We start from the raw sequence: 16,374 nt of genomic DNA, 5'->3' as shown, positions 1-16,374 counted from the left end.
GTTCCCCTCCAAGTCACACACCAGCCTGACATGAACTAATCGTCATTTCTTCACTGTCTCTGGGTCAAAATCCTGGAACTCCTTTCCTAACAAAAGTGTGGGCGTACCTACCCCACATGGACTGCAGCGGTTCAAAAAGGCGGCTCACCACAACCTTCTCCACGGCAATAAGTTAGGCAACAAAGGCTGGCCGTGCCAGCGTAGCCCACATCCCACGAGCAGCAAAAAAGTGGCAAATGGAGCTCAATGCAGAGAAGTGTGAGGTAATGCATTTGGGGAGGACAAACAAGGCAAGGTCTCTGAAAAGTGTAGAAGAACAGAGGGACCTTGGTGTGTATGTCTACAGATCCCTAAAGGTAGCAGGGCAGGTAAAGAGCAAAGAACAGTACAGCACAGGAACAGGCCATTCGGCCCTCTAAGCCTGCGCCGATCTTGATGCCTGCCGAAACTAACACCTTCTGCACTTCCGGGGCCCATATCCCTCTGTTCCCTTCCTATTCATGTATTTGTCAAGATGTCTCTTAAATATCGCTATCGTATCTGCTTCCACCACCTCCCCTGGCAGCAAGTTCCAGGCACTCACCACCCTCTGTGCAAAAAGATTGCCTCGCACATCCCTTCTAAACTTTGCCCCTTGCACCTTAAACCTATGTCCCCTAGTAACTGACTCTTCCACTCTGTCCATGCCGCTCATAACTTTGTAAACCTCTATCATGTCGCCCTTCCACCTCCGTCGTTCCAGTGAAAACAATCCGAGTTTTTCCAACCTCTCCTCATAGCTAATGCCCTCCAGACCAGGCAACATCCTGGTAAACCTCCTCTGTACCCTATCCAAAGCCTCCATGTCCTTCTGGTAGTGTGGCGACCAGAATTGCACGCAATATTCGAAGTATGGCCTAACTATGGTTCTGTACAGCTGCAACATGACTTGCCAACTTTTATACTCTATGCCCCGACCGATGAAGGCAAGCATGCTGTATGCCTTCTTGACTACCTTATCCACCTGCATTGCCACTTTCAGAGACCTGTGGACCTGTACGCCCAGATCTCTCTGCCTGTCAATACTCCTAAGGGTTCTGCCATTTACTGTATACCTCCCACCTGCATTAGACCTTCCAAAATGCATTACCTCACATTTGTCCGGATTAAACTCCATCTGCCATTTCTCTGCCCAAGTCTCCAACCGATCTATATCCTGCTGTATCCTCTGACAATCCTCATCATTATCCGCAACTCCACCAACCTTTGTGTCGTCCATAAACTTACTAATCAGACCAGCTACATTTTCCTCCAAATCATATATATATACTACAAACAGCAAAGGTCCCAGCACTGATCCCTGCGGAACACCACTAGTCACATCCCTCCATTCAGAAAAACACCCATCCACTGTTACCCTCTGTCTTCTGTGACTGAGCCAGTTCTGTATCCATCTTGCCAGCTCACCTCTGATCCCGTGTGACTTCACCTTTTGCACCAGTCTGCCATGCGGGACCTTGTCAAAGGCTTTACTAAAGTCTATATAGACAACATCCACCGCCCTTCCCTCATCAATTATCTTCGTCGCTTCCTCAAAAAACTCAATCAAATTAGTGAGACAACCTCCCCTTCACAAAACCATGCTGCCTCTCGCTAATAAGTTCGTTGGTTTCCAAATGGGAGTAAATCCTGTCCCGAAGAATCCTCTCTAATAATTTCCCTACCACTGACATAAGGCTCACTGGCCTATAATTTCCTGGATTATCCTTGCCACCCTTCTTAAAACAAAGGAACAACATTGGCTATTCTCCAGTCCTCTGGGACCTCACCTGTAGCCAGTGAGGATGCAAAGATTTCTGTCAAGGCCCCAGCAACTTCTTCCCTTGCCTCCCTCAGTATTCTCGGGTAGATCCCATCAGGCCCTGGGGACTTATCTACCTTAATGCTTTGCAAGACACCCAACACCACCTCCTTTTTGATAATGAGATGACTGAGACTATCTGCACTCCCTTCCCTAGGCTCATCATCCACCAAGTCCTTCTCCTTGGTGAATACTGATGCAAAGTACTCATTTAGTACCTCGCCCATTTCCTCTGGCTCCACACATAGATTCCCATCTCTGTCCTTGAGTGGGCCGACCCTTTCCCTGGTTACCCTCTTGCTCTTTATATATGTATAAAAAGTCTTGGGATTTTCCTTAATCCTGTTTGCCAATGACTTTTCATGACCCCTTTTAGCCCTCCTAACTCCTTGCTTAAGTTCCTTCCTACTGTCTTTATATTCCTCAAGTGCTTCATCTGTTCCTACCCTTCCAGCCCTTACAAATGCTTCCTTTTTCTTTTTGACTAGGCTCACAATATCCCGTGTTATCCAAGCTTCCCAAAACTTGCCAAACTTGTCTTTCTTCCTCACAGGAACATGCTGGTCCTGGATTCTAATCAGCTGACGTTTGAAAGACTCCCACATGTCAGATGTTGATCTACCCTCAAACAGCAGCCCCCAATCTAAATTCTTCAGTTCCTGCCTAATATTGTTATAATTAGCCTTCCCCCAATTTAGCACCTTCACCCGAGGACTACTCTTATCCTTATTCACAAGTACCTTAAAACTTATGGAATTATGGTCACTGCTCCTGTTCGAAGGCATGCAGGATACTTTCCTTTATTAGCCAAGGCCTAGAGTATAAGAGCAGGGAGGTTATGCTAGAATTATATAAAACACTAGTTAGACCGCAGCTAGAGTAGTGTGTACATTTCTGGTCACCGCATTACAGGAAGGATGTGATCACAGTAGAGAGGGCACAGAAGAGATTCACGAGGATGTTGCTAGGAATGGAGAATTTTAGCTATGACGAAAGATTGGAAATGCTGTGTTTTCTTTGGAACAGAGGATTTGAGGGGAGATTTAATTGAGGTGTATAAAATTATAAGGGACCTAAATAGAGTGGATAGGTTTCTGGTTGCATGGTCAATAACTGGGAGGCACATAGAGTCATAGAATTGAGGACTAATTTTTTCACCCAGTGAGTGGTGGGGATCTAGAACTCACTGACTTAAAGGGTGGTAGAGGCAGAAACCCTCATTGCATTCAAAAAAACACTTGGAGATGCACTTGAGGTGTCTTAACCTACAGGGCTACGGACCAAGAGCTGGAAAGTGGGATTAGGCTGGGTCGCTCTTTTTTGGCTGGTATGGACACAATGGGCCAAATGACCTCCTGTGCTGGAAATGTTTCTGTTTTTTTTCAGACAAGAATTTAAACAGGGAACTTAGACGTGAGCATGGCAGTGTGAGATACGATGCTGTAAATCAGCCTTTGTTTTTATCATGTCACGGCAAGTCTATCCCCTTGTTGGGATCCAGTTCTACAGATGCCGACATCCCTCCTAAACCTTGCCCAAATGACCATTCTTCATATATGGCCCTGAGAGTTTCTTTTGAGTGGCTACTTAACCATAAAGGAACTGAGCCCAGTCCTGTGCTTGCTCACACTTGCAGAGTTTGAAGGGCCATTGGATAACAATTTTGGGAGATAGTCAATTCCACACAACCCAACACAGCGCACTGACATGAGTTCATGCCAAATTACCAGTGTGTCATGGAGATCAGCTGGGGGTTTGGTACACCTGGCTGTACAGGGTAGTTTGGTTGGAATTGTCTCTATTCTGATGCCTTTGCAATTTTTGCTGCTCCTGAATACCACTTGCATCCTTTTCTTACAGTGAACCAGCTGCATTTCATTCCTGTGGATCTGGGCTCACCAATAATGCACTGTGCAGTGTGCGATCCCTACGTGGTGATAATGAGCGGTGAAGGTCAGGTGACAATGTTTGTATTGAAGCGCGACACATACGGAGGAAACACCCACAGGCTGACCATGCAGAAACCACAAATACACATGGTATGTATTCCTTCACGATACTAATTAAAATTTGCTGGCTGTTGGTGACACGAGCAAATTCCCTGATCATTAGGCTGGGTGGCTCGTTTTTTGGCCAGCACAGGCACCATGGGCCAAGTGGCCTCTTTCTGAGCCGTAAATTTTCTATGATTCTATGTACTCCCAGCAGACAATGTGCTTGAAGGAAGTGCAGGTTGGAGATTGGGACACAATGCCTTAATATTGACTCTCCAATCCATATTCCCAGCATCAATGAGTTTAAACTACAACCAAATCCTGACACTGCATAATATTTAAGCTGTCATGTAATTCCAGAGGGGAAAGTGATTTGCACATTTACTGCTTCCAAGTGGCTGTCCCTCATTTTTGTGTTTTCTTGTGTAACTTACTTTTCTAGTTATGTTATTAGATATTACTGTGGTCAGTGCTGCTTTGAATTTTCCCCTCTCATGATCTGCAAATGCTCCATTCTATGCACTCTTCTTTCTCCTTGCATCTTCATCATCTCGATATAGAACCATTGAATGGTTACAGCATAGAAGGAGTCCATTCGGCTTATCATGCTTACTCTCTGCAAGAGCAACTAACCTACTTCCACTCCCCGGCCCTTTTCCCCATAGCCCTGCAATTTTTCCTCTTCAAACACTTATCAAATTCCCTTTTGAAAACCACAATTGAATCTGTCTCCACCATTATTTCGGGAGGTGCTTTCCAGACCCTAACCACTCATTGCGTAAATAAAGAAAAGTTCTTCCTCGTGTTGCCTTTGGGTCTTTTGCCAAACTCTTTAAATCTGTGTCCTCTGGTTCTCAACCCTTCTGCCAATGGGAACGGTTTCTCTCTCTCTACTGAGGGGTCTAGACCCCTCGAGATTTTGAACACGTCTATACAATCTCCTCTCAACCTTCTCTTCTATTCTTCTCCAAGATGTTCACTGAAGTCCCTCATCAGTGGAACAATTCTGGTAAATCTTTTCTGCACCCTCTCTAAAGCCTTCACATCCTTCTTAAGGTGCAGTGCCCAGTGTTGAGGCTAAAACAGTGTTTTATAAAGGTTCATCGTAGCTTCCTTGCTTTTGTACTCCCTCTCTCAATTTATAAAGCAGAGGATCCTGTATGCCTTCTCAAGCTGCCCTCCCACCTTCAATGATTTGTGCAGATATACCCCCAGGTCTCCCTGTTCCTGCATCCCCTTTAGAACTGTACCCTTTAGTTTATATTGCCTCTCCTCATTCTTCCTACCAAAATTTATCACTTGTGCTTCTCTGCTTTAAATTACATCAGCCATGAGTCCACCTATTCCACCAGCCTGTCTATGCCCTCTCAAAGCCTATCACTATCCTCCTCACATTTAATTATATTTCCAAGCTTTGGGGAGCCCCACATATAGCTCACAGCCATTCATCACTATTCTCTTTCCTGTCTCAGCTACATATCTATGCTGCTATTGTCCTTTTATTCCATGGCCTTCAACTTTGCTGACAAGTCTGTTATATGGCGTTTTATCAAATGCCTATTGAAAGCCCATGTACACCACATCAACCACATTATCCTCATCAGCTCTCTCTTTTACCTCAGTAAAAAACTCAATCAGGTTTGCTAAACACAATTTGTTTTAACAAATCTGTGCTGGCTTTCCTTAATTAATCCACTCTTGTCCAAATGACTGTTAATTTTGTCCTGCATTATCGTTTCTAAAAGCTTTCCCACCACTAAAGTTCAACTGACTGGCCTGTAGTTGCTGGGTTTACCCTTGCACCCTTTTTTGAGAAAGGCAACATTTGCAATTCTCCGGTTCTTTGGCACCACAGCACAAAAAGAGGCCATTCGACCCACCCAGTCCATGCTGGCATTCCATGGAGCACGTTTTTAAGGAGGATTGGAAGATTATGACCAGTGGCCTCTGCAATTTCCACCTTTACTTCCCTTAGCATCCTCAGATGCATGGCATCTGGTCCTGGTGCGTTACGAACTTTTAAGTGCAGCCAGCCTTTCTAATACCTACTCTTTATCAATTTTTTGCCCATCCAGTGTCTTCACTATGACTTTGGTAACATCTTCCTTGGTAAAGACAGATGCAACATACTTATTTAGTACCTCAGCCATGCCCTCTGCTTCCACACAGTTCTCCTTGTTGGTCCCTCGTCGTCCTCTTACTACCTTTCCACTATTTATATGCTGAGAAGACTTTTAGGAATCCCATTTATGCCAGTCTCTCATACTCTCTCTCTTATTTCCATTTTCACCCCCACTCTTTAAGTATTATCAAGATGCATCAAGTCTCCTACTCTAACCCTTTCTTCCCCAGGATTGCAGCAAACTCAAAGTCCTTTTCTCCCTCAGACCTCTCTTCCTCAACAAGCTAGTCTATTGAAGCTCAAACTTTGGCATCACCCACTCACTACTTCCTGATTTACCTTGTTTTTGCTTCTACTCTCTTCAGTCTTGCCAGTACCCTGCATTGGGACTGGCTGACTGATCCATAAGAGCAGATACATCACAAGTTCAATTCCTGGTCTGCTGAGTTAACTGTGGAAGGGTCGGTAACCAGTGGGGCACAGATTTAAAGGAATTGGCAAAAGAACCAGGGGAGAGGTGAGAATCTTTTTACGCAGCGAATGGTTATGATGTGGAATGCACTGGATGGTGGAAGCAGATTCAATACTAACTTTGGAAAGGGGAGTTAAATATATACTTGAAAATGAAAACCTTCCATGGCTATGGGGAAACATCAGGGGAATGGGACTAATTAGATACTTCTATCAAAGATCCAGAACAAGCATGATGGGTCAAATGACCTTCACCTGTGCTGTAAGATTCTATGAACTTAGCTCAGCAACATGTTGACCTCTGTCCACAATCTAGGGCAGGAAAAATTGGTCAGGGTTTTGCTCTTAATTAGTGCCCAGTGACCCTGCTGCAAGTACACAAGTGCTTTGATATTAGCTGAGGGTTGGATCAGGCATGCCTGTGATTTCCCCCTTGCTGGTGGAATCGTTGCCAGTATTTACAAATAAGTTCAAAAATGATCAAAGACAACTAGGTTCCTCTGGCTGCCATCAGCCAGTCAGGGTAGAGGGAGGAAATAGCAAGGAATTTAAAAGTTAATCACAGAGAGTGGAATTTATTCTCACTCGTGATCAGTGTACAGATTTTGGCTCTGTATGTGTCTTGTGTTTACACGTTGCGTTGCAACTCTGGTATGCCATACAGTTTGTGTTGCAGTGATCTTGTTAGATATATTAGTCTCCAAGGTTGTGGTTACCTAATTTGCACTGTTCTGGGCTGATATCCGGATGGACTGACAGTAAAATTTTTTGCTATCACTTCCAGTTGTCAAAGGTGATTGCCCTCTGTGCGTATCGAGATATCAGTGGAATGTTTACCACAGAGAGCCGAGCCTCTGTCGTCAAGGAAGACATTATGAAAGGGAGCCAGTCAGAGTTGGAAACCATGATTACCAACATTAGGTAAGGACCACTCGCTTTAACACTTAAGTACAGGAACTTTGATAGAATTATCTGTACTTTTTACTCTATGCCTCTATACGTAAAGCCTGTTATCCCATATACTTTTTTAACAGCCTTACTGACTTCTCCTGCCACTGTCAAAGACTTATGTCTGTGAACCCCAGGTCTCTGTTCCTGCAGCCCTGTTAAAATTGTACCATTTAGTTTATACTGCCTTCTCATTCTTCCAAAATACACACTTACCTACATTAAATGTTATTTACCACGTGTCTGCTCATTTCAGCAGTCTATATCCTCCAGGTTTTGTGTCATCTGCAAACTTTGAAATTTTGTCTCCTCTTCCCAAGTCCATTAGTTTTAGAAAATGAGTATTTCTTACTGCCCATTATCCTCCTAGTAGCCCCCTCCTTCCCCAAATAAAATTTCCTTTTGCCTCTGATGGCAGCTACCTTATCCAGAATTTGCGTGTGAGGCCAGGCAGTGAGTGTTGACAGGCTCTCTGACCACAGTAATGCTGCTATTAAGCTTGATCCTGCCCTCCCCTAATGCCCACAGCTGTAGCTGGCGTGACTGGTTAATAACTGGCTGTGTGTTTTCTTTTCTCTCCCCTGCTAACTCTGTGTAGCATTAAGATTAATTATAGTGTGCCCAAACCGCTGTTCTGGCTGTGGGTGGGCTGGTGCGACAACTCCGAGCCACCAGGTAGAACTGAAAATCCATTGTTTATAACCTGTGTGTGTGTGTGCTTCTATTAACACCACTGCAAACAAAGGAAAGCAATGAAATGGATGTGCTATTTTAGAATGGGGAGAAGAGATGGTCACAAGCAGAGAGGTGTAAATTTGAACACTGCTCTTTCAACTTTAAAATCTGAATTTGAATCTGATCTAATTTATTTCTGTGAAAGAGTTTTGGATGCTCCATAGTTAACAATTGCTAATTAATGTCCTCGTCGGTCACTTCCAACAGTTTCTGTGCATCGCCCATTTTGCTGTTTTTATACTTGCAGCACCACAGTGGACGATGAAGAGGAGATGCTGTACGGAGAGTCGGGCTCTGCGCTCTTCAGCCCTCCTAAAGAGGAGCCAAGCCGTACCTCTGTGCCTGTGGCTGAAAAAGAGCCCTCGCACCTTAAAATAGAACCCACCAACTGGTGCATGCTGGTGAGGGAGAATGGTGTCATGGAGGTGAGCATTGGAATCTCTGCCGAGGATTGGGTTGGGATGGTGCAGAGGGAGAACAGACAGAAAGAAACCCAACGTCTCAAAACAGCACAATGTAGTTAAGAGCTCCTACCTACGTTTTGTTATTACAATACAATATAGGAGGTAATGATGTGAGGATCTGCTGCCGCCGTGGAGCCCTGCTAGACATGAATTTTAAGAACGCTCAGCGCAGGAGGAGGCCATTTGGCTCATTGTGCCTGTGGCAGCTTTTTGAAAGAGCTATCTAATTTGTCCTACTGCTCCACCCTTTTCCCAGCACACTGCACATTTTTCCTGCATTGTGTTGAAGCTAGGTATGTAACACGATAGCTCCGATTCTCCCACCTACACTCGCCTCTCGTCCGGCTCTGTGTCCGCAAAACCTCTTTGTGGAATTACCTCATGTATTGATTCTTAATCTTGGTGTCAGAGTGGAATTCATATCCATTGCTTCATTAAGTTTGATTTAATTTTAGGTGTGTTTTTGTAAACCCTAATTTTGTAACTTAATTTTGTAAGTTACTTCTACCTCTGCACCTGCCTCCTCCATCACCCACCTGTTTGACCCTTTGATCAATATATTGGGCAAGTGACCTTTGTGACCTGCTGCTACTCTGTCAGCTGGAAATTGTAAAATCAGCCTCACACTGGCAGTCGTATCACAGACCACGTCTGAAATTAGTTCTACAATATAAAGAGGTTGACCCTTCTATCCACCCCAGTCCCTTTTTGAAAGTCAATGGGAACCTCTGAAATGTTTATCCATTTATGTATATGGTGGAGAACAGTGGTCTTAGCACGGATCTGGAGGGACACCACTTCCCACTGAAGAGACTGTGTATTTGTAGCCGAGAATGAGCAAGGGAGGAGAGTTCAGAAGGAGCAGCGACCGTAGTGGAACTGAGCGAGCTTTTTTTGATCGTTCATGGGATCTGGGCATTCCTAGCTAGGCCAGCATTCATTGTCCATCCCTAATTGTCCTTGAGAAAGTGGTGGTGAGCCCTCTTCCGAAGTAGCAGGATTTTGACTCGGCAGCAGTGAAAGGATAGCGATGTATTTCCAAGTCAGGATGGTGTGTGATTTGGAGGGGACCTTGCAGGTGATGGTATTCTCATGCGTCCGTTGCCCTTGTCCTTCCAGGTGGTAGAGGTCACGGGTTTGGAAAGTGCTGTTGAGGGAGCCTTGGCAGTGCATCTTGTGCGCTGATGGTGGAGGGAGTGAATGTTTAAGGTGGTGGATGGGATGCCAATCAAGCGGGTTAATTGGATGAGCTAGAATGACTGGGCGAGCTAGAATGACTGGGCGAGCTAGATGGCCTGTATGTCCTCTTATTACCTCAGTGCTGTATTATGGCTTGAAAGCACTCTAATGATTGTGATTTAACTCTCCCATGTTTCTGTGCAGATATACCAGCTGCCCGACTGGCGCTTGGTCTTCCTTGTGAAAAATTTCCCTGTGGGTCAGCGCGTGCTGGTGGACAGCTCTTCTGGTCAGCACATGACGCAGGGAGAAATAAAGAAGGAGGAATTTGCCCGCCTGACGGAGATGCCGGCAGTAAGAGAGGTCCTGCTGGTTGGGCTTGGTAATCGACAGACGAGGCCATTCCTTCTGGTAAGCAATAGTATATCATTATATCACAATAAGTGCAAAGAGCACATGGGTATCTTATTCACTAAGATTGGGAGCATCCGATCAACTGCCTCTGCTGTGTTGCGCCCTTCTACTAGCCCGCTTGGCCAAACTTTCTCGAATGCTCCTCCCTGCCCTTGCCCTGAATTCAATTATTTCTCTAATTTCTCCCATATCCCCTCATGCCCTCCCTGAGCTCATCTTGTCCATGAGACCCACCTCCTGTTCCCTCAATCCTTTTCCCATGAAACTGCTGATCACACAGTTTCCCCTCCTGGTCCCCATGTTAGCTGACATTGTGAATGGTTCTCTCCCTTCAGGTGTTGTCCTTCTCTCTTTTAAATCTGCCGTCATCACCCCTGTCCTCAAAAAAAAAAAACAAACCCTTGACCCCACCATCCTTGCAAACTACAGTCCCATCTCCAATCTCCCTTTCCTCGCCTCCCAAATTTGTTCCCATCTTTCCTGGAACTCTATGTTTATTCCTTCAATCAGGTTTCCACCCCTGTCACAGTACCAAAACAGCATTTATCAAAGTCACAAATGATATCCTATGTGACTGTGACAAAGATAAACTTTCCCTCTCATCCTTCTCGACCTGTCTGCAGCTTATGACATGGTTGATCACACCATCCTCCTCCAACGCCTCTCCACTGGTCGTCCAGCTGGGTGGGACTGCTCTTGCCTAGTTCCATTCTTATCAATCAGATAATCACTTGCAATGGCTTCTCTGATGTCCCCCAAGGATCTTTCCTTGGCCCCCTCCTATTTCTCATCAACATGCTGCCCCTGGATGACATCAAAAGCACAGCATTAGTTTTCACATGTACACTACGACACTCAGCTCAACCTCACCAGTACCTCTCTTCACTCCTCGGTTACTAAATTATCAGACTGCTTGTCCGGCATGCAATACTGGATGAGCAGAAGTTTCCTCCAGTTAAATATTGGGAAACTAAAGCCATTGTTTTCGGGCCTTGCTCCAAATTCCGTTTCCTAGTTACCAACTCCATTCCTCTCCCTGGCAACAATCTGAGACTAAACTAGTCTGTTCGCAACCTTTTGTCACATTGAACCCTGATATGAGCTTCCGACTCCATATTCGTGCCATCACTAAGACTGCTTAATTCCAACTCCATAACATGGCCAACTTCTCTGTCTCAGCTCATCAGCTGCAGAAACCCTCATGCATGCCATTGTTACCTCTAGACTTGACTATTCCAATGCATTCCTGTCTGGTCTCCCTCATTCTACCCTCCGTAAACTTGAGGGCATCCAGAACTCTGATGCCTGTGCCTAAACTCACACTAAGTCTCGTTCCCTATCACCCCTGTCTGTGCTCGTTGACCTACGTTGGCTCCCAGTCAAGCAACATCTTGGATTTTTAAAATTCTCATCCTTGTTTTCAAATCACTCCATTGCCTTGCTCCTCCCTAGAGATGGTGGCGTAGTGGTAATGTCATTGAACTAGTAATCCAGACGCCCAGGCTATGCCCTGGGGACATGGGTTCAAATCCTACCATTGTAGCTGGTGGAGTTTAAATTCAGTTCATTAATAAAAATCTGGAATTTCACAGCAGTGGTGCCATGAAACTCATCGATCGTCATAAAAACCCATCTGGTTCACGAATGTCCTTCAGGGAAGGAAATCTGCAGTCCTTACCTGGGCTGGCCTACATGTGACTCATGACCCACAGCAATGTGATGGACTCTTAACTGCCCTCTGAAATAATAGCCTAGCAAGCCACTCAGTTGTCAAGAGCAATTAGGGATGGGCAGTAAAGGCTGGCCTTGCCAGTGATGCCCACATCCCATGAAAAGAATTAAAAAAATCTCTAATCTCCCCCAGCCTCACAACCCTCCAAGATATCTGCACTTAGATCCAAGGAAGAGGCATATAAATTTGCCAGGAAAAACAACAGACCTGAGGATTGGGCGCAGTTTAGAATTCAGCAAAGGAGGACCAAGGGATCGATTAAGAAGGGGAAAATAGAGTATGAGAGCAAGCTTGCGGGGAACATATAAACTGACTGTAAAAGTTTCTATAGGTATATGAAGAGAAATAGATTGATGAAGACAAATGTAGGTCCTTTACAGTCAGAAACAGGGGAATTTATTATGGGGAATAAAGAAATGGTTGACCAACTAAATGCATACTTTGGTTCTGTCTTCACAAAGGAGGACACAAATATCAAAGCAGAAATGTTGGGGAACCCAGGGCTTAGTGAGAGAGAGGAACTGAAAGAAATCAGTATTAGTAGAGAAATGGTGTTGGGGAAATTGATGGGATTGAAGGCCGATAAATCCCCAAGACCTGATGGTCTGCATCCCAGAGTACTTAAGGAAGTGGTCCTAGAAATAGTGGATGGATTGGTGGTCATCTTCCAAGATTCTGTAGACTCTGGAACAGTTCCTACAAATTGGAGGGTAGCTAATGTAACCCCACTATTTAAAAAGGGAGGTAGAGAGAAAGCAGGGAATTATAGACCAGTCAGCCTGACGTCAATAGTGGGGACATTCTAGAGTCCATTATCAAAGATGTTATAGCAGAGCACTTGGAGAACAGTGGTAGAATCGGACAGAGTCAGCATGGATTTACGAAAGAGTTTGACAAATGCTTGACAAATCTTCTAGAATTCTTCGAGGATGTAACTAGTAGAGTTGATGAGGGGGAGCCAGTGGATGTGGTTTATTTGGATTTTCAGAAGGCTTTCGACAAAGTCTCACATAAGAGGTTAGCGTGTAAAATTAAAGCGCATGGGATTGGAGGTAGTGTATTGCGATGGATAGAAAATTGGTTGGCGGACAGGAAACAAAGAGTAGGGATAAACGGGTCTTTTTCCGAATGGCATGCAGTGATTAGTGGGGTACCGCAGGGATCAGTGCGAGGACCCAGCTATTCACAATATACATTAATGATTTAGATGAGGGAACTAAATGTAATATCTCCAAACTTGCACATGACACAAAACTGGGTGGGAGGGTGAGTTGTGAGGAGGATGCAGAGAGGCTTCAGGGTGATTTGGACAAGTTGAGTGAGTGGGCTAATACATGGCAGATGCAGTATAATGTGGATAAATGTGAGGTTATCCACTTTGGTAGCAAAAACAGGAAGGCAGATTATTATCTGAACGGCTATAAACTCAGAGAGGGGAGTATGCAGCGAGACCTGGGTGTTCTCGTACACCAGTCGCTGAAGGTAAGCATGCAGGTACAACAGGCGGTAAAAAAGGCAAATGGTATGTTGGCCTTCAACGCGAGAGGATTCGAGTACAGAAGCAGGGATGTCTTGCTGCAATTATACAGGGCCTTGGTGAGGCCACACCTAGAATATTGTGTGCAGTTTTGGTCTCCTGCTGGTTCTTGCTGTGGAGGGAGTGCAGCAAAGGTTTACCAGACTGATTCCTGGGATGGCGGGACTGACCTATGAGGAGAGATTGAGTCAGTTAGGATTATATTTGCTGGAGTTCAGAAGAGTGAGGGGGGATCTCATAGAAACCTATAAAATTCTAACAGGACTTGACAGGATAGATGCAGGAAGGCTGTTCCTGATGGTGGGAGAGTCCAGAACCAGGGGTCATAGTCAAAGGATACGGGGTAAACCTTTCAGGACTGAGATGAGGAGAAATTTCTTCACCCAGAGAGTGGTGAGCCTGTGGAATTCGCTACCACAGAAATCAGTTGAGGCCAAAACATTGAATGTTTTCAAGAAGGAGTTGGATATAGCTCTTGGATCTAAAGGGATCAAAGGGTATGGGGTGAAAGCGGGAACAGGCTACTGAGTTGGATGATCAGCTACGATCATAATGAATGGTGGAGCAGACTCGAAGGGCCAAATGGCCTACCCCTGCTCCTATTTTCTATGTTTCTTCTCTCATTCTGGCTTCTTGTGCATCTCCAATTTTAATTGCTCCAACATTGGTGGTCGCACCTTCCGTTGCCTAGGCCCCAAGCTCTAGAATTCCCTCCCTAAACCTCTCCACCTTGCTTTCCTCCTTTAAGACATTCCTTAAAACCTACATCTTTGACCAGGCTGCTGGTCATCTGACCTAATATCTCCTAATCTTTGGTGTCACATTTTGGTTTATAATGCTCCTGTGAAGCACCTTGGGAAAGTTTATTACATTAAAAGGCGCTATGTAAATATAAGTTGTTATATATTTTGTGTGTGTTCTGACCTCGTGAAGCATATTGCTGAGGCTCCGTGTGCAAAAAGAGGGTTCAATTCTCTGGTCTATACTGAGCTCGCCAATCTAAGTTGGGGACATAAAGCAAAATGCTGCACATGCTGCAACTCTGAAACAAAAAACACAAGGTACTGGAAACACTGAGCAGGGCCAGCAGAGTCTGTGAGGGAGAAAGGTAGGGTTAACGTTTCAGATCGAGGGACTTTCGTCAAAACCAGGAGATGAACAGCTTGTAAAGAGGAACAGAGCTAGGATAAAGGACGGGGGGAGAAATAAAGAACGTTGAGTGATTAGGTTGAGGATAGAGTGAACACATGATCGAGACACAAGAAGGGAAACGGATAACATTGAAGGCGAACAGGGTAAAAAGAACCAGTTAATTCACTGCCTTTTCCTTTCCAGGAATGTCCACCTTGAAGTTTTGCTGTTCCCTTGAACGTGATTTTTGTTGGTCTCTCTTACCCTGTTCCCCTTTATTGCCATCTGTTCTCTTCCTGCATTTGATTGTGTCCGCTAAAATTCCATCCCTCAGGTCATTTATTTGTCTCCATAGACTCTTCTTTCTTTTCCTTCCTTTTCCCTGGCTCTGTTTCTGTTTAGGCATCAGACTAGACAAGATGAAAGGATAAGTTTCCGAATAAATGGGAAAGTTACTCAGAATAACAAAAATAATGCAGCACATTTTTTGTAGATCTAAGATGATATCAGCCCTGTCTCCTTAGTACAGTGGCTCCCGGAACAGATGAATAACTTTCTTTGGTGCTTGCTGCAGGTTTATGTGGAACAGGAGCTTTTGATCTACGAGGCATTTTCCTACGATGCACAGCAAAGCCAGAATAACCTGAAAGTTCGGTTTAAAAAGGTACTTAACACCAGAACGGGAAAATCGGCCCTCAAATATCTCGCACAAGTCAATGGCTCCTTTAAATGACCCTTTCTGGTTAAAAATGTTTGCATGTTTCTTAACAACAAATTCCATTATTTAAACTATCTAAAATTGTGCTCATTGATGAATTATTAGTTCTTGAACTTGCCGCAGGTTCAATAGTGCCATCAAAATCAATTAATTATTTATTTATCTCCTTAATTATCTTGTCGCTGTTTATGGGATCTAGCTATGTGCAAATTTTCTGTCATATTTGCCTATGAAACAGCTGCATCTATACTTCAAATGTAATTCATTGGCAGTGAAGCAGCTTGGGACATCCTGAGAATGTGAAAGGTGCTAGATAAATGGAGTTTCTTTCTTAATGAAAATTCATCCTTTCGCTAGGCTGTAAAGCTGTTCCTATCCTGACGATAGCCCTCACTGAGGAATCGGCAATGTCTTGACCTGATTTTTCTTTACCTTTCCTCTCCAGGTGCCACATAATATAAATTTCAGAGAGAAAAAGGTCAAACAATCAAAGAAGGACAAGAAAGTTGAGACTGCCACAGGAGAGGAACAGGTTGTCCCGAAAGCAAGGGTTGCTCGCTTTCGCTATTTTGAAGATATTTCTGGATACTCTGGGGTAGGGGCTTTGAGTCATTTTTACTTTTTACTTTATCTTTTGCGTAGATTTCTTTTAACAGTGGCATAATACATGAATGATATTATGCACAATATACAAGTCTCCTATCCAAGATGGGGGTGCATTGTCCCAGCTCCCACTGCACTGCTGGGGTTAGTGCAGTTAGAAGGTTTGCTTACAGTAAGAGATTCCACAGCACTATTTCGAAGAAGAGCAGAAAACGCTGGAAACGCTCAGCAGTTCAGGCAGCATTGGTCAAGAGGATATAAGTCAATGACTCCACCATTCTTTCAACAAATACCTGTCAGACGTGCTGAGTGTTATAGATTCCAGATAGCTAGGTATTAAACTTTCTACTCAGGAACCAATAACATTACGAGAAATTCAGATTGTTCTGTTCGAAGGCGTGTTGTTCAAATTCCCATCGCGCCATTGTCTGATGGAAAATTTGTACTGCCGCTGTGCCAGTTTCAATGCATTGTTAACATCTTCAT

At 44.4% G+C, this 16,374-nt stretch overlaps 1 protein-coding gene across 1 annotated transcript in view; it reads left to right on the top strand.

The window, feature by feature from the left end:
* The window catches only part of cpsf1 (cleavage and polyadenylation specific factor 1), a 114,172-nt gene that overhangs the window by 59,867 nt on the left and 37,931 nt on the right, over window positions 1-16,374 (top strand). Inside the window, exons 20-25 of the mRNA XM_068015755.1 lie at window positions 3,701-3,879; window positions 7,212-7,348; window positions 8,358-8,535; window positions 9,958-10,164; window positions 15,142-15,231; window positions 15,731-15,880. Of these exons, the coding sequence (XP_067871856.1) occupies window positions 3,701-3,879; window positions 7,212-7,348; window positions 8,358-8,535; window positions 9,958-10,164; window positions 15,142-15,231; window positions 15,731-15,880 (941 nt within the window). The remainder of the gene's footprint in view (window positions 1-3,700; window positions 3,880-7,211; window positions 7,349-8,357; window positions 8,536-9,957; window positions 10,165-15,141; window positions 15,232-15,730; window positions 15,881-16,374) is intronic.

This window comes from Heterodontus francisci, chromosome 2 (genome assembly GCF_036365525.1).
Source record: "Heterodontus francisci isolate sHetFra1 chromosome 2, sHetFra1.hap1, whole genome shotgun sequence".
In the NCBI taxonomy this organism is placed as follows: Eukaryota; Metazoa; Chordata; class Chondrichthyes; order Heterodontiformes; family Heterodontidae; genus Heterodontus; species Heterodontus francisci.
This window is presented reverse-complemented; position numbering and strand designations above follow the sequence as displayed.